General features: G+C 42.2%; 1 protein-coding gene across 2 annotated transcripts in view; it reads right to left on the reverse strand.

The window, feature by feature from the left end:
- Positions 1-26,115, reverse strand: part of SLC6A11 (solute carrier family 6 member 11) — a 133,708-nt gene that overhangs the window by 102,048 nt on the left and 5,545 nt on the right. For both annotated transcript variants that reach the window (XM_036030806.1, XM_028518917.2), the window contains exon 4: positions 24,371-24,461. In XM_036030806.1, the coding sequence (XP_035886699.1) occupies positions 24,371-24,461 (91 nt within the window). The remainder of the gene's footprint in view (positions 1-24,370; positions 24,462-26,115) is intronic.

The raw sequence follows: 26,115 nt of genomic DNA on the forward strand, positions 1-26,115 counted from the left end.
AGGCTGAAATGAAAGCTCAGTGAGGCCAGGGCAGGACATGGCGTGGCAGGTCAGTGCAGCAGAAGCCAGGGTAAGTGATGGAGGTGAGGACATGACTGGAGTGGTGAGCAAGGGCTGGACTATGAGTCTAACTGAGGAAGTGGGGCTCCATCTTAAGAGTGATGGAAGGATCTTAAACAGGGATGAGACCCCATGAGGTGCATGTTTCAGAACACTATCTAGCTGCAGTGGCAAGAATGTATGATTAGGGCAGAATGAAGCAAGGTGCCTAGTACAGAGAATTCTGTCTGTATTTGGACAAGAAATAGGGAGGGTCTGGACTAAGGCAGGGGAATGGCCCTGGAGGGGAACTGATGGGTTTGAGAGCAGCAGAGGTACAAGCTGGCAGACAGCAGGAAAGAGAGAGGTATAGGCTGATACCAAGGTTTGCACTTAGTGGATGGCAAGTCATTAGCTGAGCAGGAGTGAACTGTCCAGTGGGGTTGTAGAGGAAATGAAGAATCAGTCTTTTAGATAAGATGATTTTGAAGTGCTTGTGGGACACCCAGGGAGCTGCAATGCTCCAAGGCAAATGGTTCTCCAGATGCAAAACTCAGAAAAGCGAAGCAGAGAGAAGATCAGTGTCCTGGGAGAGCACGAGGCTGCCTGGGGAGTGCTGGAGAAGGGGAGGGAAAGGGTCTATGGCAGAGACTCAGGAACCCTGACATCTACAGAGCAGAGAGAGGAAGCAAGGAGGCTTTGAAGGAGGTGGGGAAGGGTGAGCAGAAAGGCAGGGAGCAACCAGATATGGTGGCGTTCCATAACACAGAGGGAGAAGGGGAGGGCATTCCAGACAGGGAAGTAGCCCATCTGCCAAGTGCTGTGGAGCAGCCTGGTGAGAGGGAGAGTGGCTGTGAGATTTGGGACCGGGAGGGGTAGGTAAGGCAAGGACAGCTGTTCCCCAGGTGGGGAAAGACTTCAGATTATGTTGTGAGAAGATGGGAGGTGAGTGCCTGATAAGGTGGCTCTCTTGGGAAGTTGGGCTCTAAGGGGCCAGAGATGATGTGGTACCTACCTAAAGGGGCACAGGGAACAAGAGCTGTCTTACTTATATTTGTTTTGTTTTCAGGTTGGTGACACTGGGATAGTAAATAGAAAAGAGAAGAGAGGAAGGGATAAGTTTTGATCATAGGAGGGAATGGGGGATAAGAGAGGAAGAAGGGGGTAGAAGTTCCAGAGATGAAAGAAGGAAAAGAATCCACAGGTAGAGACATTTCTATAGGAACTGGAGGCAAAGAGTTGGGGAAACCAAGAAGTGAGTTTAAAAGCAAGCTCTGTCCATATCGACAGGCTCAGAGGAAGAAACAAGTTGCTGGAAGTGGAAGGGAGAGTGACAGGTGCCACGTGCCACCTGCCACCTGAGAGCCCTCACTTCTCATGGCATTCAGTTCTCATTATGAAGGCATTATTATACTCATTTTACAGGTGGGGAAACTGAGGCCCAGATAGGTAAAGCAACTTGACCAACTGGGGCTTGAAACCAGGTTCTTCTGATGCCCAAACACCCACTGCCTTGCCAGAAATGGATCCCAGTGACAGGATGCAAGGGGCTCAAGTCCTCTCTTATTCCTTGAGTATCACCTTCCCCTTCCCTGTCTCTCCTACACACAGAGGGGCTGAATTTGGAGGGAAGGAAATAGCCTCACACCTGGAGCTTCACTTCCAGACACTTCAGCTTCCAGAGCCAGGGGTGGTCTGACCAGAACAAGCAGAGATGGTGCAGCACCCTCCCCCCACCAAGCTGCCACAACCCGCTGCCACCGCAGAGAGCCTGGGAGAGGCCCTGTGGGAACAGCTCCCAGCGGGGCCTGAGGAAGCCCTCATCTTAATGTCTAGCACGGAGCCGGCAAACACATCACCTTTCTTTAACCTGCCACAGAGAAAGTACTGCCAGGGACGCAGAGACCGCCCTAAAAGCTGGCAGAGGAGCTAGGCTATAAATAGCCTTGCTCTGTCTTCCTTTCTGGTCTCCCAAAGCAACAAACAAACAAAAAAAAAGGCCCATCTCGAAAACAAATGTGCCTTCCCGGCGCTCCCCCCACCCCCGAAACGCCCCCTCTGCCCCTCACAATCCTTCCGCCTTCAGAGTTCTGCTTACTTGCCTGGGAAGAAAGAAGTACAGGCCCCCAACTCTCCCCATGTGTGGGGCCAGCTCCTGCAAAGCCCACAGCTGAGGCCCTAAACCAGTGCAGGACTCAGGCCAAGGACCCTCCTAGGCAAGAAATTGAGCCCTTTGCATCACGCATTCATTCAGTAGATAATTCCAGGGTGCTAACTCCATGCTGAGGACCCTAAGGACCAGAGCCACAGTGATGAGTAAAGCAGGTGTGTTCTACCCTCAGTGAGTTTACTACCGGAGAGTATAAAGGTAACAACATGGATGGCAACATTTTACATTTCCTTCATGCTTACTCCTGACATGAGTACAACTATTATTCCATTTTATAGATGGAGAAAATGTGGCTTAGGGAAGTAATATACTCAGAGGCAGAACCTGAAGCCACTTCTGTTCAACTTCTCAGGCATAGCCTGGGCCCACTGCCCCAATTTGGGGAAGATGAAACAGGAACAGGTCATTCAGGGGATATAATTAAGGACCTAAGTTGACCAGAGGTTATACAGCTAAGGCTCTAATTTCTTCAACTGCCCATATAAAAGTTCCCACCAGTCCCCAAATACACCCTGCACTTTTTCACTTTCCAGAATTCATTTCCACTGTTCTCTCTGGCAGGAATGTCCTTCTCAGTTCCCCCAAGCTTTCAAAATTTTATCTGTCCTTCAAGTACCAGCTCAAATAATATAAAGCCTTACAAATGTTTCCTAAGTCCCCACTCATACCTTTGGGACAAGTTCCTCCTCCCATCTAAAGGTTAAATGAGCATCTGCTGTGCACCAGGCACTAGCTAGGTCAGGGGTCAGCTAACTTTTTTCCGTAAAGGGCCAGAAGGCAAATATTTTAGGCTTTGTAAGGCCTGTGGTCTCTGTCCCAACTATCCATCTGTATCCTTATATTGTGAAAGTCTCCATAGACCATTTGTAAATGAATGAATGAATGTGGCAGTCTTCCAATAAATCTTTATTTACAGAAACAGGCAGCAGATGGGATTTGGCTGGTTGTCTCCTGACCTCTGCTCTAGTCAAATGCTTCCCAAAGAACATTAATCCTTCAAGACACCCTGAGTTCCCAGGTCACACTGGGACCTCATTTGAGAAAATGCTGTACACTGTAGCCCTCCTTAAAGCATCTCAATGCTCATTAGAATATTAAAGTCTCTGAAAAGTTTTGAAATAAAGACACCTCTAAAGCTTTGTGTGACCTAATGTTTCCCAAATCTACTTAGAAGTATTCCCCATTAAACTACAATGTGATACTGCTTTGCACCCACTAGGATGACTATAATCCAAAAGACAGATAATAACAAATGTCCTCAAGGATGTGGAGGAATAGAACTCTCATGCAGTATGGGTAGGAATATAAAATGGTTTAGCCATGTTGGGAAAACAGTTGGTAGTTTCCTAAAAAGTTAAACATAAAGCTCAGCAATTTCACGCCTAGTTTATTCATAATAGCTCCAAACTGAAAACTACCCAACTCTCTATCACCTGAAGGATAAATAAACAAACAAAATGTAGTACGTGATACAATGGAATAGTATTTAGCCACAAAAAGGAATGAGTTAGTGATACATGCTATTACATGGGTGAGCCTTAAAAACATTACACTAAGTGAAAGAAGACAGTGACAAAGGACCACACATTGCACGATTCCAATTATACACAATGTCCAGAGTAGGCAAATCCACAGGGAAGAGAAGTGAATGAGTGGCTGCCGAGAAGTAGGAAGAGAGATTGACTGTAAACATGCATGAGAGATCTGATTAAGGTGAGGGAAATATCCTAACTTGTATTGTGGTGATGGTTTCACACTTAGCAAATTTACTCAAAATCATTGACTTGTGCACTAAAAAGGGATGCAGTTTACAGTATGTAAATTATACCTCAGAATTAGTTAAGAAGGCAGTGCCCTTCACCTAGCATCTGCCTTTCCAAAGCACTACTTCCTAACATTGCACAGAACACACACTTCGGAAGAGAGCACCAGGCTCTCTTGTGCATGTCATCTTGTTCTACTCCCATTGTTCTGAGGAAACTGAGGCTCCAAGTAATATGTACTTTGCTGTGGATCACAAACTAGTAAGTTGCAGAGCCTGACCTGGCACCGTAGTCTCCTGACCCTAAGTTCAATGTCTGTTTCAGCCCTCTGTGGCTTGAGGGTGAGATCTGGGAAGTAGGAGGCAATGAGAAGAGAGTATGTCTAGAAGTGGGGACCATGAGAATGTCGGAACACAGGGGAAAGCCTCTAAACTCGGGCCTTGTAGGGAGATGTGAACAGAAGTTCTGTAGGTCTGGAGGCAAGTACAGAGGGGCAGGCTGAGAAATAGAAAAGCTGTCACAGCCTGTGGGACTCCACCACAGGTTTGTACGGTAGTCCATTTACACTTGTGGGACACGGGTCCCATACAGAGGATAGGGCCCTATTGCCCCATGGCTGGGGTCCCAGGATCCTCAGATGCCTGACTCTTTCTCTCCATCAGCACAGCCCAAAAGTGCTGCCCAAAGTTTCCCAGCCTCACAAGCTCCCACGGTATAGCAGACCTGCCTCACATGCCACTGTAAACTCCCTTTGACCCCCCTGAGATGTTCTGTGTTAAGGCTGGCAAAGAGCCACTGCTTGCCACAGAAGGACAGTGAGCAAGAAAGGTACAGGTGCCATCAGGAGAAGCCCAGGGACAGGAAGTCTAGAGTGGGGAGTGGGGGTCTGCTGCCAGCTCCCATGTATCCCAACAGGAGACCTCTGCTCTCTGAATGTTACCGTATCCACCTCAGCTGTGGCATGGGGAGGGTGGATGGGCTTGGGATGAGTGAGATGCAGGAGTGAGAGGAACTAATGTTGACAAGTTACTTCCCACCTGCCACCATCACTTCATACTGATGGCACTTGAAGGGTGGGAGAGGTACACACATTTCATCCGTGAGGACACAAAAGCTCAGAATTATATGCAGGGTCCCCACTGCTAAGTGGGGCCATCCATGTCCCAGGTCTGGTACTTCTTCCCCATCCTGGATTTCCAGGGAAAGCATGAAGCAGAGGTGAGTGTGAGTGTGTGTGTGATAAAGAGAATGAGCGAGAGAGAGAAAATCTGGGGAGTTTTACATACTTTCTCATGGTTTTGTTAAAAATCATCTAAAATAGAGATAATGCATTAGAATTTTGTAACAGCCTCTTCTGAGTTATTCTGTGCTCAAGCCTAAAATAAAGTCATTCACTAACACCTGTGCTACCAGCTGCAGGGCCATCAGCTGTACACTCCAGAGGCCAGCTTCAGTTTACATCTGTCATCCTAGCAGACCAGAGTCTACAGGTCTCACACTCAACACCTGGCTCAGCTGGAAGGCACAGACTTCTTTTAAAAGCATGGTTCAAGTAATTTCCTAAAGGAACCCCCTGAAACCCAGAGAAAACACAACCCAACAGTTGTTTTGTTTTTGTTAGGCACTGGAGCCCTGTCTTCAGTTATTCCCCATTAGTCTTTCCTTTCCACCCTCCCTCCACCAATTATACCTCCCCATCTGCTGAAAAAGTCTTCCTTCCAGAGCCTAGGTCCATGTAGAGAGGAGGGACACGCCAGTCAGATTCTGCCCAAGATAAGACAGGTAGCTGATAGCATATCAGAGACAGTGTGGAGGACAGTGGAGAGAGAGCATTTCAGAAAGGAGGAGGAGTGTGGAAGGGCAGAGAGAGGCAGGCGGGGATCTGAGAGGCCTGCTCTCAGACCAAGTCTGGCTCTCACTCACCAAGAGAGGCACTTTGAACAAGTCACTTAACTTCTCTCCCTGCCTCAGAATCCATTGTTTCTGCTGATTAGCCTTGGGCTTATTACTTAAATCTCTCTGTGACTCACTTTCTTTGTGAAATGGGAACAGTAGGAATAGCAGTAATTGGGACTAGTAAGTGCTAAAGAGCTGTGATCTATTATTATTCATTTTTGATTAGCACCCTCCAACAAATATGGATGTCTTACACTAAATAATGCAAGCAGTGACTTACTGAACCAGAGAGTTTTGTCTGAGGTTCCTTTTATGTCCTGATGGGTATAGTAATGAAAACAAAGTCACACTTTGTTACTAAGCACCCACTGTATACCCTGGCCCTGAGCACAGTCTTGTAAGAACATTACTTCATTTAATTCACCCACCCAGGGCATAAATGATGTGATGTCACTATAGCAAAATAAGAAGAATGATATTAAATACACAGGAAAATAGTGGCAGAAAAAGACTATCAATTGTTAATAGAGTTCATCTCTTAGGAGGTGGGCAGGGAGTGGGAAACATACTGCAATACAGTGAATGTTTATGTCCTCCCAAAATTCATTGGTTGAAATCCTAACCCCCAAGTGATGGTGTTAGGAGGTGAGGCCTTTGGGAGGTGCTTAGGTCATGAGGGTGGAGCCCTCATGAATGGGATTAGTGCCTTTATAAAAGGGACCCCAGAGAGTTTCTTTGTCCCTTCTGTTACAAGAGGACACAGTGAGAAGACGGCCTTCTGTGAACCAGGAAATAAGTCCTCATCAGACAGGGAACCTGTCAGCACCTTGATTTTGAACAACTTTGTTGTTTAAGCACCTAGTCAATGGTATTTTGTTATAGTGGCCTGAACAGATTAAGACACATTTATAAGTGAAATATAATAGCACTTCCTATTCACAGAGAATACATCCTGAGATACTCAATGACTGCCTGAAATCATGGATAGTAGCAAACCTACTCATACTATGCTTTTTTCTATATATACATATCTATGATAAAGATTAATTTATAAATCAGGCATGGTAAGACATTAACAATAACTAATAATAAAATATAACTACAACAATACACTGTCAGAAGTTATGTAAATGTTTCTCTCAAAATGTCTTATTGTACTACACTAATCCTTATTGTGATGATGTGAGATGATGCAATGCCTACATGATGAGATGAGGTGAATGACACAGGCACTGGGATGTGGTGTTAGGCTACTATAGGGGTTACTTGAACACAAGTAACCCCTATAGTAGGGGTTCATTGTGTTCACTGCAATGGTGAGACAATCGATCTGACAACCAAGACAACTAGAAAATGACTAGTGGGCAGGGAGCGTTACAGTGCAGATACACTGGACAAAGAGATGATTCATGTCCTGGGCAGTAGAGAACAGGATCACACAAGATTTCATGATGCTACCCAGAATAGCGCACAATTTAAAACTTGTAAGTTGTCATTTCTGGAATTTTCCATTTAATATTTTCAGACCATGCCTGATGTGGGTAACTGAAATCATGGAAAGCAAAACCACAGATAAAGGGGGACTACTGCATAATCTGAAACACAAACATATCACATTTATATATCTGTTGTATTTTAATTGTTTACAACATTCACAATTTTTGCAATCAGTTAAATATTAAACAAAATAAAAATGACAACACCCTGCTCAGGCAACAAAGTGCCGATTCAGACCTGCTTTGGTGCATGTCCTGAGAGCTCTAAGGGGCTGCCCAGGCCCGTTCCCTTGCAATGAATCTCTGTTGTGGCAGAGCCATCTACGTCCTCAGCTGGACCTCCTCTCCGTTCTCCCTTAATCAGGACCTGGTGCTTCCTTGGTGGGGAGGATTAAGCAAGAAGAAGCCTCTCTGAGATGCGAGCTCCTCTGTCCGTTCCTGGCAGCACATGCAAGGAGAGGCAGTCCCAAAGAGCAGGGCCTTATGGGGAAACTGTGGCTGCCTGAGGGGCAGTGGGAGCCAAGGAGGCTGGCTTTGCGTTCTGAGTATATGGGGTGCAATCCCTCACTTCTCCAAAACTACATTCGAATAATGGGAAAATGGAGATTTTTTTCCTCTTTATCTCAAAAGGCTGGTTAAAAAACTAAGTAAATTAATGTTAACAAAAATAATTTGTAAAATAAATAATGATTACTAAGGTAAAACCAGAGCTGTAAATGGTATTTGTCACTCACATAGGAGGATCATTATAATCAATGACAACTTATTCAGAGACCCCATGGTTCCTATTTTTTGTTAGTATCAAATAATCATATTCCTGGTTTTTAATTTTTAAAAATTCAAGTAGTACAAAAAAGTATAAAGCTAAAAGTAAAACTCTCTTTCTACTCCCCCCATCCCATTCTCAGGTGACCACCAAGGTTAATAGTTTCTTATGTATCCCTCCAGAAACATTCTATGGGAATAAGGCATACACATGTATTTTTATATACACAGTATTATAGTCAACATTCTATACTTGCCTTTTTCACTTAATTTTATCCTAGGGATATTTTCTATATCAACACCTTTTCTGCCTGATTCCTTTTCAGCAGGTGTTGCAGGAATATACCATAATTTATCTAATCAGCATCATATTTAAGAACATATTACATGTGTCTTTTTTTGTTAATGATCACAGTGTTACCATCAACAAGCTGTTCATAAACTAGTGTGGTCATGCCTGTAGAATAGTTTCAGAAGTGGATTTTGGGAGACAAAGCATATGTGCAGCCCAAGTCCTGAGGGTTATTGCTAAAATGATGTCTGCTACTATCTAAAAGCCATGAGAGTTTGCACACTCAGAGGGAGCCTCCCATCATCTCTTCTCAGGAAAAGCCCACCAAGGAAGTGTGTAGATAGAGATATCCTAGTGCATGTGGGTAGCTGCAAAGGCATTAAGAGACCAAAGGGACAGTTCTTTTCTCACCTTGGTGCATAGCATGGCCAAGCAGAATTACCATTATCCTTACAAGATTGATTCTGCCCATCTTCTCCAGTGGGTAAGGGCACCACTCCCCACATAACCTCCCTTCTCTCCAGGCAGACATCTCAGCTTCAGGTATCTGGATGAAGCAAGTACCCCCACTATCCCTGCCCCTGCCCCTCTGACAGCCTGGGGATGCCTTATGCCCAGACCTAATCATATTACTCCACAGACACTACAGCCTCTGAAGGCATCCCACAGGATCATTTCGAGCCTTTTAAAAAATACCAAGGTCCTTCATGCCTGGCTCCAGGCTCACTGGCTGCCTGCTAGTCCCCAAACATCCTCCCACTTCAGGGCCATTGTCCTTCCTGCTCTCTCAGCCTCAGAGCTTGTCCCTGATATCTGTGTGGCTGGATCCCTTATTCCCTCAGGTCCCTGCTCAAATGCCACCTCCCCAGAGAGGCCCTCCCTGACCATGTGACACTTTTTACTCCATTTTTGCTTTTTCTTCAGGAGACCAATCCCAAGTCAACCTAATGCTTTCTGCTTATTTGGTTTGTCTGTGCTGTCAGCTTCACCAGGGCGAGTCTGTTTTATTCACATTGTATCCCAGAATCTACAATGATGCTTGACATATAGTAGGTGCTCAATAAAGATTTGTGGCTGACCAGAAACTCTGGCTCCTGTCTCCCTCCTCAGCAAAGTCCTCCACCATTCCTCAGGCTTCAGAGGCAGTAGCACTGCAGGTAAACCTCAACAAACAACTTTAGTTCTTCTGAGCTCTGGTCTATGCTGTTTTCTCTGCCTGACATGCCTCTCATTCACTCCATCATTGATCACATGAACTTCTATCCATCCTGCAAAACCCAGCTAAACACTGTCAACTGCATGAAGCCTTCATCAAAGCCCAGACATCTGGGCTTCCTCATCTTGGCTCCATGCAAGCATCATACAAGTAATGTTGCCTTATATTTCAAAAACTATTTATTTATTTTATTTTTTTACATCCAGCTTTCCTCACCAGGCTGTGTGCTACTTCAGGAACAGAAAGCACCCCCTTCATCTTTCCGGCTACTGATAAGGTGCTCAGAATGCACTAAGTGCTCAAAAAAATGTTGAAAGAACATTCAAGGGAAGAAAATACACTAAGAGAGTTCTCTAGGTCCACCGTGAGAGGCAAACAGACCTGGCTGGGCCTTCCTTAAGAATGTTGAGAAGTACTCATGTAGATGCTCAAAGACCTGAATAAAGTTTTCCTTGTAAAATTAGCTACCATATACTAAAAATGTACCACATGCAAGGCATATGGGCCTCATCTGATGCTCTTGGCAACCCTGAGAGTTAGGTCCTATGACCATCACATTTTCAGGGGACCAGACAGAGGCTCAGGGAGGCTATCTAAGCTGCCCAGGGTTGTGCACTGGGTGAGTGGAGGAAGTATGACTTATACTGAGCTCCGGAACTTGTTGGCTGAAGTCACACTGTGGCTATGAATGGGGTGATATATTGGGGGTGGGGCAATCTAAACTAGCAGAAGTAGAGAGTGTCACACAGTCTTGGGTCTTGGCTTAGGGAAAGGGTCTGGGGGACAACTTCCGACCCTGCGGTCAGCACATAGGCCAACTCTGCATAAGACTCAGCCATGAGTCTGCCCTGGCAGAGGTAGGGGCTGAACAAGGCATTGAGCCTCCGTACTTGGGTACCCCAAGTACAACCCATTAAAATTCTTAATGCACATTTTCTCCTTTCATCCTCACAGCAATCTGAAGAGGTTGGCAAGGTAGGGAATAAGGCTAACCCCCATTCCACAAATGGTAGGGTCCATCATGAACATTCTCTTTCTGTCTTTAGAGTCTTCCCAAAAGGCTTAAGCTGTGCTGGGCTTGGTACCAGTGAGGACTTCCTTAATCCTCATCTCAAGCTTACAAGTAGATGCTGTCATCATTTCCAATCTATAGTCAAGAAAACTTAAATGCCAAGGGTTTAAGAAATGTTCATTCATTTATTCACTCTTCCACTCGTCCATTTAAACTACTATTTATTGAGCACCTAGAATGTGCTGGCAAGATCATAGTGAATAAAACAGAATAGTCCTTGGTGGCATGGGGATTTATACTCTAATGGAGGGAGAAAGAAAACAGGTAAATGAAGACGTGAGGATTTCAGATAAGTACTATGAAGACAATAAAACAGAGTGATATGGGTTGAAAGGGACGGGTGCTGATTCAACTGAACATCAGGGAGGACATCCCAAATGACATCTGATTAAGGCTCAATGATAAGGAGCCAGCCACACAAAGATCTGGTGAGGAATCTTCTAAACAAAGGGAAAACAAGCCTGAGACGGAGGCTGGGACAAGCCCAGTACAGACAAAGGACAGAAAGAAGACCAGTGCAGAGGAAGAAGGTGGGCAGTGGGTAGGGGAGTCAGAGAAAGGCAGGGACCAGTAGGGTTTCACTCCTGCTCCTCTGCCTCCCCAGTTTCACGTCCAAAGAAAATCAATTCAAGTGGTCATGTGATCTAGAAATAAACAAATTTTCAAAAGCTCCTCCAATGTGCACAAACATTTTGAACAAAGATATGGAATTGAATACTCCTTCAAGCTTAATTCAGGCCAAGCACACAATATGTGCTCAATAAAATTTGTTGAATAGACACCATACAAAAGTGATTTCAACTGTATACATAGTGAATGTGAACTTGCTCACAAAACCCTTGACTAAAGGGATTCAAGGGCCTGAGAAAGGGAAGTGAAAACAGACCAAAGCCCATCTGATGTTACAATGCTGGTACCACACATAATAGCACTCAATCCCACCAGAGGACACAGACTCAAAATTTATAACTGCAAACATTTAGGTAAATGTATGGATATCCAACGCATAATGAGATAAGGGAAATCAAGATGGCCTAATTTTCAAATCTAAAATTAGGAAGACATACCACCTCTATTCCAAAAGGCCTCCTGCCCAAGCTAGAATCCAGGACTGACTCACTGGCTAAACCAGTAATTTTAATTATACCCAGAAAAGGAAAATGGACCTTCAAGAAGGGGAATGGGAGGGGCCAGGTGCTTAAGGTCTAGGTGAAGCCATGGCTGGCCATGGGCAGGGAAGCAGCATCTCGTAAAGGATTTTATGGAAATCTGTGCAGGCTTGTCTAACCTCTGTTTCTAGAGGACTAGAATCTCATCTTATACTTCCGCCTCCTTCAAAAACATACAGTGTCCTCCCTACGTGCCCCAGGAGCCCAGAAATTTGCCAAATGAATGAACATGCAGACAGCCAATGCAGTCTACTCTGACCAAGCAATGTGGCCCTGAATGGGGTCCCACAGTTAGAGGAAGTAAAAAACAAAGACGAAAGGAGCCCACGGAAGATGTGAACAGAGGTGGGGTATCTGTGAGCCAGCCACTCAGGGAAACAGCACAGAGAACAGGAGAAGAAACGTTTTGAGGAAATCTGATCCAATACTTAAGGGGCTGTACATAAGAAAGAAACAAGGCCTGTTCTTCCCAAAGCTCCAGAAGTCAACTGTCACCTGAATTTAAGGAAGAACTTCCTCCTAGCAAAGTATTTGTCAGACTGTGTTTAGCGTAATGCCAGCATTCAGGGTGTGAGGGGAGGGGAGGGGAAAGATTCCACATGATTTCATTGGAAAATACATGTGGGAATTTGGATTAATCAAAAATAACAGATGTTCTTACTGAAGGGCATAGCTTTCACCCTTCTCGAATTTACGTGGCCCCAAATTGTTTTTCATAGGATGCTATACACATCTCCCAGACTCTCTATGTTCCAAACTCTTCTCTGGGGAAAAGATGAATTAGAGCTGTCCGATGAAAGCATCCTTTGAAGGGGTGAGTGTCACACCAGCATTGGAGCACTTTTTGGATATAGAATTCAACACTGGGTAGATGACATAGATACAATATAAATACAAAACTAGAACCATGGGTTCATTCTCCCATGGACTTTCATCTTGAATGATCAAAGTCACAGGCAAAAAGGTACAATACAGATACTGTAAAGGGATCTTGGAACTAATCAGTGCTGTCACTGGAGAGCTGAGTGACAAGATGACTTCTTACCAGAGCCCAGTTTGACTCTTTTTACATAGTATTTTCAAGAAAATATTGCCTACCTGCCTTCCCTCCTCTCATGCATCTATCCACTCTGTAATCATTCACTGGGAGCCTTCCATAAACCACCAGTGGTAAATGAAACCACAAAAGGTGCTGCTTCATGACTGCCTATGGGGAACTCAGACAATAAATAAACACAAAGCATAAATAATGATTTGATTGAGGTTTTTCATATGTGTTACAAAGGAAATGAATGGTGCAAAACAACAGTAAATTACAGACAACTTTTCTAGTTTGGGATTTTAGGAGCGGTTCTCTAAGGGAGCACAGGGACCATGTTTTATAGATCCTCAATATGCAGGTCCAAAAGAAGTCTATGTGACAGCCCTCTGAGAAACCATTGCCTGATGGAGTTAAAAAAGGCCACACAGGTCCACCCTCTCCCCCACAACAGTCTCCTCTCTATCACGATATTGTGTGGATCCTCTATTGGAGACTATGGCTCATTAAGTCTGGGAAGGGCTGGAGAATCTGCATTTCTAACCAAGTGATTCTAATGTTGCAACTATGCAGACCACATTTCAATATCACTATTCCATTGGGCATTTTAAAGGACCTCAGTGAGTGTAGAGCTATACCATGTCTATGCACAGAAGCTCAAGCATAGAGATGTCAGTTTTCCTCAAATTAACCTGTAAGTTTAATACATTCCCAACTGAAATTCCCATGTTGTTTTGCTCTTTATTGTTGTTGTTTTTTAAACTTGACAAGCTGATTCTAAAATTTGGAAGATTAAAACAATTTTGGAAAAGAACAAAGTAAGGGACATGCCTTACCAGCTCAAGGCTTGCAATGAGACTATACGTATAATATCAACACACAATTAGCAAAAGAGACCAATGGAACAGAACAGAGAATCCCAAAACAGACTTGTGCTTTTAGGAAAACAATATATGAAAGATGGCAGTACCAATCAGTACAGAAAGGATGAACAATTCAGTAAATACTGCTGGAGAAATTGGTTGTTTATATTTAAAAAACTGGATTCAGACCTCATGTCATATGCAAAAATAAAATTCCAGGTAGACATTATTCACAAATGTGATAAAAGAAAACTACAAATCTGTTAGAAGAAAACACAGATTTTTTTTTACAATTTGGGGTAAGGACATAGGTCTTAAGTATGACACCAACTGTACAAACCAAAAAGATTGACAAATTTGACTTCAATAAAATTGAATCTCCTATATGCCATAAATAAGAAAAACCATACACTATGAAAAGATATTTGCAGCATAGATACTAATATCTAGAATGTATTGTGTTGGCCAAAAAGCCTGTATGGTTTTTTTTCCTGTAAAATAAAAATCACATTTTTTTATCTTCACCAATAACTTTATTGATTTGGATATTTTGACTATGTCAGCTATCTCCCACATGGTATAACATTGATTGTTCTCAATTAATGTCTTTTTTAAGATTTTATTTATTTAGGCCAGAGGGACTGAATTCACAGGTCTGGGGTGCAGCCAAGGCTTCGTGGTTTTCAAAGTTACTCCCTGGCCGATTCTAATGTACAGATGAGTTTCCAAACTACTACCTTGGTCCGTTCTGTTATCAAGGCTGCCTGAGCTGCTAAAACTGCCTTTAAGAGTTATTTTTCTTTCTTTTTAATAAAAGATTTTTAAAAAGTTAACTAATGGGAAGAAAAAAGATGGCTGCTTTACTGTAGGCAGTGTGTTTCTCGGCTTCTGTGAAGAGGAGGGAAACTCTCAGATCAGTGGAGAAACAGAGCAAGTGGCCTAGGTTACCGAATCATTTTTGAAAGCAGGACATCAAAAATTATTGCAATCATTGAAAAACCAGATGGTAAGGAGACTGCTTCAGGACAAAAGGGACCCAGGGATCAGCGCGGGGACCAGGGGATTGCAGTCCCCAGGCCCGGTGCTCCTGGGTCTGCCTCAGGGCTCCCCAGAGAGGGGAGTCGCTGCTCCCTCCCCCGACTATGGGGGTTGAGCTACACCAGGGGTGAACTTGTTGCTTGAAGGCACAGAGAGGCCAGTTGGACTGAGGGGAAAAAAATCACCCACAGTCTCTGAACACCCACCCAGAGCCGTGGGAGATGTGAGTACCTCCAGCTGGCATGACCAGGGGCAGCCTGGAAGAGCGCCCGCACCCCCAGCCCAGTAGGAGTGTGGATCGGTGGAAAACCCAGAGATCGCAGCCCCCATCCAGGAAAGGGCCCAGTTGTTCTCAGGTTTCTGGAGCCTGCAGTGCTGAACTGTGAAAGCGCGAGCCCCATAGGGAATCCTGACTCTCGCGCTGTGATCCCGGAAGGGGCTCGGCACTTAGGGCATTCCTAGAGCCCGAAACTCAAAAATTTGGTGGATGGGCGCACCCTTTTACGATTCCCAGAGAGGGCACAGTGAATCCAAACATGTCACAGGTGCCTCCTGAGGTCATAGAGCTGGAACCCTGCAGGGACCCCGGAGTCCAGAAGAACTCGACAGTGAGCTCCAGAGAGCGAGTGTGCTCTGGAGCACCCAGAGTACCTGACAGACTTGCTGAGATTTGGCTGGGAAGAGTGATAAGCATTTCAAAGGTCCCTTAGCCAGCTGAAGCCAGCAAGATCAGAAAAACTGGTCTGGCCAGTTAGAAACCAACAAAAGCTTTTTGTTTTGTTTTGTTTTGTTTTGTTTTTGTGGCTGTTGTTGGTTGATTGATTTTATCTTGTGTTTTAAGTGACATTATATTTTTCAATTCTTATTATTTTTATACCACTCAATCCCTTATGTTTCTCTTCCATTCATCCTAGTATTATTCCTTCCACTCCAAATTTATCTCTCCTGCAGTCCATCTTCTGCTTTTTTTTCTGTTTTTTTTTTTATCTTGCAAGTTACTGTAAATTTGTATTATCTTTTTCTCACTTTTTTTACATTTTTTATTTTAATAGTATTTTGGTATTCTTTTTCTTTCTGTATAATCTCCTTTTCTTGGCTGGTTATACTGTCATTTGATAGGTTCCCCCTGGTATCTCAGTCACAGTGTATTGATAATTTACTATCCTTCATCTGTGTTCCATTAATACACCTCTCAAGGTTCTATACTCTTTATTCTTGTTATCTAGATCTCATCGATTCTGCCACAAGACTGTTGCTTCACTATTACTATTAATAAGACCTAGTTCATACAATTGTAAATACTACTCAATACCCCTACCTGAACTCAGCCCACTTTGCAATTTCCTGAACTATACTATTGTGTGGGTTGTCTCTATTCTTTTACACGCTACTCCTATTTACTAATCTTTATTCCAACCCTACCTTAGAATCTGACCTCCCACAGCCTCACAGCTTTCTAGATCCAACTAACAATCCTCTCATCCCCAATAAGAGTCTTACCTTCTTTCCATCCTTTCTAAAACGTGGATAGTGGGGTGGAGGATCACAGTTAACACGATAAGGAGCCAAAGGATAACCCATCTCTTCTCTACTGGCTGCTAATGTAAATATCATAGTATACTGTTTTGCTGTCTTAAACCATTTTGCCTTACTCCTCCAACTGATCACAAAAAAGAGTAAGGGGAAGTTGTGAACACCAGGATACATGAAGGAGACTGCACCACTGAATCTCACAAGTATTCTACCACAGAAGTTCACACCATAATCACAGGGAACCAGAACAGATCAATTTAAGAAACAGAGGCTAACAAGAAGAAACCCACGAACAGTGAAAAAACAAAGAAACAATCCCCAATTGAAGGGAAATGAGGAAGCCTCAGAAAAAATGCTAAATGAAATAGAGGCAACTCAACTCTCAGATAGTGAGTTCAAAAAAATGATTATCAGGAAGTTCAATGAACTCACAATGAGCTATCAGAAACTAGAGGGAAACTACAACAATCTCACTGCAAACTATATAAACATGAAAAAGGAAGTAGAAACTCTCAACAAGGGCCAAGAGGAAATGAAGAATACAATTTCTGAACTGAAGAACACAAGAGAAGGAATGAAAAGCAGGATTGATGAAGAAGATCAGATTAGCGAGCTAGAGGACAAAGTAGAAAACAACACCCAGAAAGAGCAAGAAAAGGAAAAGAGGCTCAGAAAGAATGAAGAGGGATTAAGAGAAATGCAAGACAATATGAAACATAATAATATCCATATAATAGGGATACCAGAAGGAGAAGAAGAAGAACAAGGGATTGAAAACTTATTTGAAAAAGTAATGAAGGAAAACTTCCCTAATTTGATGAGAGAAAAAGTCACACAAATACAGGAAACACAGAGAGTCCCAATCAAGAGCAACCCAAAGAGGCCCACCTCAAGACACATCATAATTAAAACAGCAAAATTTCAAGACAAAGAGAGAATCTTAAAGGCAGCAAGGGAGAAAAAGGAAGTAACATACAAGGGAGCCCCAATAAGGCTAACAGCTGACTTCTCAATGGAAACACTTCAAGCCACAAGAGAATGGCAAGAAATACTCCAAGTAATGAGAACCAGAGGGCTGCAACCAAGGCTACTATATCCAGCAAGGCTCTCGATCAAGATAGAAGGCCAAATAAGAAGCTTCCCAGACAAAAGAAGTCTAAAAGAATACACTTCCACCAAACCAGCTCTACAAGAGATTCTAAAGGGACTGCTTTAAGGAAGGGAAGGAAAAGAGAGAGAGGAACACATGTACATAAAAGACAATGAATAAGTACCTATCAATAATAACCTTAAACGTAAATGGATTAAATGCTCCAATCAAAAGACATAGAATGGCTGAATGGATAAGAAAAAATGACCCGCATATATGCTGTCTACAAGAGACCCACCTCAGGATAAAAGACCTACACAGGCTGAAAGTGAAGGGCTGCAAACAAGTCTTCCAAGCAAATGGACAGGAAAAAAAAGCTGGGGTAGTAATACTCATATCAGACAAAACAGACTTCCAAAAAGGGTCCATAAAGAGAGACCCAGAAGGTCACTTTATAATACTCAAGGGAAGAATCCACCAAGAAGACATAAATATTGTAAATATATATGCACCCAACATAGGAGCACCCAAATACATAAAGAAAATCTTAGAGGACTTCAAGAAAGATATGGACAGCAACACAATTATAGTGGGGGATTTTAACACCCCACTATCAAAAATGGACAGGTCTTCCAAACAAAATATCAACAAAGATATTGTGGCATTGAACAATACCCTTGATGAAATGGACTTTACTGATATATACAGAGCCCTCCATCCAAAAGAAGCTAAATATACATTCTTTTCAAATGTACATGGAACATTTTCAAAGATAGACCACATGATAGGACACAAAACAAGCCTCAAGAACTTCAAGAAAATTGAAATCATACCAAGCATTTTCTCAGACCACAAGGGACTGAAGCTAGAAACCAACCCCAAGGAAAAAAACCCCAAAACACTCAAAATCATGGAGATTAAATAACATGCTATTAAACAATGAATGGGTCAAGAATGATATTAGGGAAGAAATCAAACGGTTTTTGGAAACAAATGAAAATGAACTCACAACAACCCAAAACTTATGGGACACAGCAAAGGCAGTCCTGAGAGGGAAGTTCATAGCTATACAGGACCACCTAAAAAAGTTAGAAACATTCCAAACAAACAACCTAACCCTACATCTACAAGAACTCAAGGAACAACAACAAAGACAGCCCAGAGCAAGCAGAAGGAAGGAAATAACCAAGATCGGAGCAGAATTAAATGACATAGAGACTAAAAGCACAATTCTAAGGATCAATGAATCCAAGAGCTGGCTCTTTGAAAAGATAAACAAAATCAACAAGCCTTTAAGCAGACTCAATCAAGAAAAAAAGAGAGGAGACCCAAATAAACACAATCAGAAATGAAAGAGGAGAGGTTACAACAGATACCACAGAAATACAAAGGATTGTAAGAAATTACTACAAAGAGCTGTATGCCAAGAAATTTGAAAACCTAGGTGAAATGGACAAATTTCTAGAAAAATATAATCTTCTAAAACTCAATGAAAAAGAAGCAGAAAGCCTGAACAGACCAATAACAACAAAGAAATTGAAGCAGTAATCAAAAAACTCCCAACACACAAAAGCCCTGGGTCAGATGGTTTCACAGGAGAATTCTACAAAGCATTTAAGGAAGAGCTAACCCCTATCCTTCACAGACTATTCCAAAAAATCCAAAAAGATGGGAAACTCCCAAACTCTCTTTATGAGTCCAAGATCATCCTAATTCCAAAACCAAATAAAGACACAACAAAGAAAGAAAACTTCAGGCCAATATCGCTGATGAACATTGATGCTAAAATCCTCAACAAAATACTGGCAAACAGCATCCAACAACACATTAAAAAGATCATACACCATGACCAAGTGGGATTCATTCCAGGGATACAAGGATAGCACAATATTCGCAAATCAGTAAATGTAATACATCACATAAACAAAAGCAAAGACAAAAACCACATGATCATATCAATTGATGCAGAAAAAGCATTTGGTAAGGTACAGCACCCATTTATGATAAAAACACTCAGCAAAGTGGGAATAGAGGGAGCATTCCTCAACATAATAAAGGCCATATATGAGAGACCTACAGCCAACATCATACTCAATGGACAAAAATTAAAATCTTTTCCACTAAGATCAGGAACAAGACAAAGCTGTCCACTTTCACCACTTCTATTCAATATAGTACTGGAAGTTTTAGCCACAGCAATCAGACAAGAAAAAGAAATAAAAAGGCATCCAAATCGGAGAGGAGGAAACAAAACTGTCACTGTTTGCAGATGACATGATAGTGTACATAGAAAATCCTATAGACTCCACCAAAAAACTGCTTGACCTAATAAATGAATTTGGCAAAACAGCAGGATACAAAGCCAATATCCAGAAATCAAAGGCATTTCTGTACACCAACAATGAAACAGCAGAAGCAGAGATCAAGGAAAAAATCCCATTTGAAATAGCAAAAGGAAAAATGAAATATCTAGGAATAAACCTAACCAAAGAGGTAAAAGACCTGTATTCAGAAAACTACATAACACTCAAGAAAGAAATCAAGGAAGACACAAACAAGTGAAAACATATACCGTGTTCATGGATTAGAAGAATTAATATCATCAAAATGTCCATACTACCCAAAGCAATTTACACATTCAATGCAATTCCTATTAAAGTACCAATAGTATACTTCACAGACATAGAACAAACACTTCAAAAATTTATATGGAATCATAAATGACCCCGAATAGCTGCTGCAATTTTGAGAAAGAAGAGTAAAGTAGGAGGGATCACAATACCCGACACTAAACTATACTACAAGGCCACTGTAATCAAAACAGCCTGGTATTGGCATAAAAACAGGCACATAGACCAATGGAACAGAACAGAGAGCCCAGAAATAAACCCAAGTCTCTATGGTCAATTAATGTTTGACAAAGGAGGCAGCAACATAAAGTGGAGTAAAAATAGCCTCTTCAACAAATGGTGTTGGGAGAACTGGACAGCCACAGGCAAAAAAATGAAACTTGAGCACCAACTTACACCATATACAAAAATAAATTCAAGGTGGATAAAAGACTTAAATATAAAGGTGACACCATTCAAGTCCTAGAGGAGAACGTAGGTAGCAAAATCTCAGATATTTCACGCAGAAACTTTTTTACTGACTTGTCCCCTAGAGCAAGGGACATAAAGGAAAGATTAAATAAATGGGACCTCATCAAAATTAAAAGCTTCTGCACAGCTAAAGAAAATAGTATCAAAATTAAAAGAGAACCAACTTTATGGGAAAACATATTTGCCCATGATACCTCAGACAAGGGTTTAATCTCCAAAACATATAAAGAACTTACATAACTGCACTCTAAGAAGACAAGGAATCCAATTAAAAATGGGCAAAGGACTTGAACAGACACTTCTCCAAGGAGGACATACAGAAGATCCAAAGACACATGAAACAATATTCAATATCACTAGCTATCAGAGATGCAAATTAAAACCACAATGAGATACCACTTCACACCAGTCAGAATGGCCATCATAAACAAAACAACAAACAACAAGTGTTGGAGAGGTTGTGAAAAGGGGACCCTAGTACACTGCTGGTGGGACTGCAGACTGGTACAACCACTATGGAAAGCAGTCTGGAACTTCCTCAGAAAACTAAAAATGGATCTGCCTTTTGACCCTGCAATTCCACTGCTGGGACACTATCCTAAGAATACTAAAACACCAATCCAAAAGAACCTATGCATCCCAATGTTCATAGCAGCACAATTTACAACAGCTAGATGCCGGAAGCAACCAAGATGCCCATCAGTAAATGAATGGATCAAAAAACTATGGTACGTTTACACAATGGAATTCTATGCAGCAAAAAGAAAGGAGCTCCTACCCTTCACAACAGCTTGGATGGAGCTGGAAAACATTATGCTTAGCGAAACAAGCCAGGCAGTGAAAGACAAATACCATATGATCTCACCTGTAACAGGAACCTAAACAACAAAACAAAGAAAGAAGCAAAATATAACCAAAGAGACTGAAATAGAGGACAGGCTGACATGACTACAGGGGAGAGAAGAGGGAATTTCAGGGGACATTGGGAAGAGTTCACGGGAACAAACTTAAAGGACACATGGACAAAAACTAGGGGGAGGGTGGTAATGGGAGGGAAGTGGGGAGGGTTGTGGGGGCTGAATTGGGAGTAAAAGGGAGAAAACTGTATTTGAACAATGATTAAAATAAAATTTAAAAAACTTAACTAATGTAAAAAAGATTTTATTTATTTATTTTTAGAGAGAGAGAGAGAAACATCAGTGTACGGTTGATAGGGGTTATGGCCTACAACCCAGGCATGTACCCTGGCTGGGAATCGAACCTGCGACACTTTGGTTTGCAGCCCGCACTCAATCCACTGAGCTATGCCAGCCAGGGCTTAATTAATGTCTTGATTTGACCACTTGAATTCATCTACCTGACCATGGAGCATTATCCAGCAAGAAATCTCTAGCAGGAAATTTTGCAAACCATTTTGACATGTTCAATCAGTCACAGCACTTTCTCCATACACTGCACAATTTTTTTGTGTTTCAGTTGAATGTTTACCTTTTTTTAAATAATAAAGTATGATATGCCAAAAATGTTACATATTTTCTTCTATCTTCAAAATTAAACTGGCTTTTTTTTTAAAAAATGGTGGAGAGGGGAGGGAATTTCAGGGGAAAGGGGGAAGGGTTTGCAGGAACAAGTATAAAGGACACATGGACAATAATAAGGGGGGGGTGGAAATGGAAGGGAGGTGGGGAGGGCTGGGATGGGGGTAAAAGGCAGAAAACTGTGCTAGAACAACAATTAAAATTTTAAAAATGCACACTGATATGACAGCTGTCACAAATCAACCTAAAAATTTGTTTTGAATGAAGTTAAAGACAACTAAGCACTACTAGAGCCATCTTATGGAAAAAAAAAATTGAATCAACTTTTTGGCCAATCCAACATCAAGATTTTGTAGCTATGAGAAAAGACAAGCTATCCAAAGAGAAAGGATATAAGTAGGAAGTTTACAGATGAAGACACTCAAGTAGAGAATAAAAAATGTGACTAGATTTTCAACCTCCCAAGTAAATAGAAGAATGCATATTTAAAATAATGGGATATCATTTCATACCCATTACACTGCAAAACTTAACTCTGACCAGACCAAGTGCTGTCTAGTATGTAGAGCAGTAGAAATTCTCACACACTCTTGTTTGGGAAAAAAATTAAGAGTAGTCTTTTTGAGAAGTAATTTGACATTATCTGCAAAAAATAATAATGCATGCACCCTACCACCCAGCAATTTCACTCTTAGGTATACGGCCTAAAAATGTTCACACATGCACACAAAGAAGCACAGGCAAGACATTCACTCAGTGTGCTTAGTAATAGTGGGAAACAAGACATAGTCTAAGTGTCTATCCAGAGGAGCTGGCTGATACAATGTAGTCCATTTATACACTAAAATACTATATAACAGGAAAAAAATGAAGGAACCAAAGCTACATGTATCAATAGAGATACATCTTAAAATCAATATTGAACAAAGAAACAACATTGTAAAACATGTAATTAATGGGTATCATTAATATAAAACTTTAAAACATGCAAGAAAGACCTCGGTATTATTTGGGATTTATCTATACATACAGCATACACATGAGAATGATAAATATAAATTCAGCATAATGACTTTTAGAGAGGCAAGGAAAATAAAAATCACTAATAAACCACTGCCCCTCTGCTACTATTACTCAGCATTAGGGGAGGGAGGGTCTTCAATGAACCAGACTTTTTTCAGATGAAAAAGCCTCAGAAAGCATTTAGCCAGCCTCTGACCCACAAAGAAAACCTCTTCAGTACTTGGGAAAGGCATCCATCTACCATTACTAGACACTCCTAAGTCAGCTCGATCATGCAGAGTTGTGCAGGTTGACACTGCACAATTCTGGAGCACACAGTTCACAGTGTTAAATGACATCCCCCCGCTAGGGTTGTGCAATGAACAAGCAATATGTGGCAGCCCTGTAAGCCCCAGGTCATGTACGTCTTTGGAATGCTGGTGAAAAATGCCCATCTCCTGGAAAATATCCACCTCCAGGGGAGTCAAACTCATCTTCACCAGGGGCCACATCAGTCTTGTGGTTGCCTTTGAAGAGCCGAATGTAATTTTAGGACTGTATAAATATAACTACTCCTTAACTAGGGGCAAGGAGATGGGCATTGCTGCCAGGTAGAAACAAGGTACCAGGCAGGATGAAACAAGGTAGAGGGCCAGATTCAGCCTGTGGGCCTTGTGTTTGCCACCTGTGACCTACACAATTACTGCCTCTACTGTCCATGAATTCAGACACCTCCCCAACAATGATCAGCAGCAGCCTTACACACTGACCAACACTTCTGGAGACGAGTGCTCACAACCTTCAGAAGTACTTATAGACAATGCTGTGAGACTATGCTTTCCTTTAACCACACTTGAAACCTGCCTCTCGATAACCTCTTATCTATTAAAGTTCATCTACGTCAGCTACTGAAAGAAAGCTAACCTGCCCCCCCAGAGATTTCTGCTTTCCAGTCTAAATATGCTCTTGACTTAGCTTTTTGCAAACATCTTCTGTTAAAAATGAATTTTTTAAACTGTCCATTTTACCATGCACTCTTGCCCTAATAAGCAGTTAGGCATGCTGACATGTCAACAAAGACCAAGAAAGCATTTCTCTCAGCTATCCCTTTGGGAAACCTCTAAAGAGCTCCCCTCTGGCTTCCAATGCTGTCAAATGCCCACAGAAGCCAGGAAGTGCAAGACTGGAAAAAAGGTTATGCTTTTTCCATGGGCAAGGGCACTATTAACTGAGCAGAACCAGGATGGAGCCCCCACAGACCAAGGGAGATAAGCCATATTCCACTTACTCCCAGAACTCCATGACGGGAGAGGTGGCGTTCTGCAGAGACACATGGCTGTGGTTGCTCGCGTTCAGTTTCTGGAACTCCACACAATTCTCTACAGTGGAAACGAGACAAGAAATACAAGATTAACTTCTGCAAGGACCAGATCTTGGACAACATTCAAAGCTGATGGAGCAACGAGGCAGTTTCACCTCACCGTTCCACAGTTCCAAGTAAACATGCCCCAAAGAACACAGGGGTAAAATCAATAACTTACAAACAGTTTGAGAGGCTTGGTCTCATTCAAACTGAAGGAAAAGTTTTGGGGGCAGGGTACCTTTTCTATCTCATTCTCACTCAGTGTGCCCTATCAAACTCTTTCTTCCTGCTTTGTTCTCAAACTTCCTTTCCTTTTTTCCACTTCCCTGTCAAAAGCCTGCCCATACATTTACTTGTCCTGCTTGGTGGACCCGGCAGTAATGGGGGTGGCATAAATACATGATGATTGGATAAAATGACAGCCTGTGTGTGCCAAGAATCCCTAGTTGTTATCATTTTTTTCATAATTTCCTCCCTCATCAATCAACCAATCTAAGAAAGGAATTACTGAATGTCTCTTCTCATTTCAGGAAACTTGATGACCAAGGGAAATTTGAAGCTCAAGTAAAAACATCTAAGTGTTTACCCTTTAAGGCCCAAATCAACTGGTATACCCCTCCTTCGTGATCTCCCTAACCTGAATTCTAAGAAAGAATTTAAAGGCCCTCCAAAAGGCACCACTTTTCCAATTCCCTTTATTCTGAAGAGGAGGAATCTAAGGATCACAAGTTTTCAAGGGACGTCACAAGTCACCAGCCAGTTAGAGGCAGAAAGCAGAATCATCCCCAGCCAAGGTTCCATCTCCTTTTCCATGGTCATTGTCCAGTTCTGTCTGCCACCATGAGACCTGTGCCTCTTTTAGCACCCCCCTCTGTTTACAAAGCCACCTTGGCCACTGCACATTAAGCTCCTCAAGGGCAGGGCCTCCTTCATCCACTCATCCAGAGCCCCTGTGCCTTGCACAGTGGCTGCCATGGAGCCAGTGTTCAGCTTCACTACGGCCCTTCTCACACATACATGAATCCTCCAAACTATATCTGCAATCTCCAGGGGCAGAAAGCACCTCCTATCTGTGTTGTTTCAGACATCTCCAGTGTTCACACACCTTTAGAAAACGAAGACTGCAAACAAGAGGAAGAAAAGTTTTGCAGTCCGCTGGGGAAAATTCTCCCAGTTTTCTGCCTGCTTCCCACCCCACTTGGCAAGTGCTCATCATATTCTGAATGGAGGTGATTTGTGGGACCCACAAAAGTCCTGAGAGGAGTCTGGAAACTTGATATTATAGGTAAAAGGTGCAGATGTGCCCTGTGCCTTTTTCTGGAGAGAGGAGCCCTTGGCTTTTATCAGGTTCTCTAGAATTATGTTTCTCAAAGTTTTTCCTAGAGTAAAAAATTTCTCAGACACCCAAGTTTGACAAAGTATTTTTATTAAGATGGTCATTAATCATGTACAAATAAACAATGAGTTATAAAGTCTTTGTAATTATAGCATTCATACAACTATAAACGAGAATTAAATTTACCAATTAAATACCAGCTAAACTAGAGACACAGTACAACTCAAATTGATAGCATAAAGTAGGTATGTAAGATAATGCCATTCGTAATATTAATGGATTTCAACAGAAAAATGGACTGACAAGTAGGAGGTGGAGTCTATTGGATTCAACT

Source organism: Phyllostomus discolor, chromosome 7 (assembly GCF_004126475.2).
Source record: "Phyllostomus discolor isolate MPI-MPIP mPhyDis1 chromosome 7, mPhyDis1.pri.v3, whole genome shotgun sequence".
Lineage (NCBI taxonomy): Eukaryota > Metazoa > Chordata > Mammalia > Chiroptera > Phyllostomidae > Phyllostomus > Phyllostomus discolor.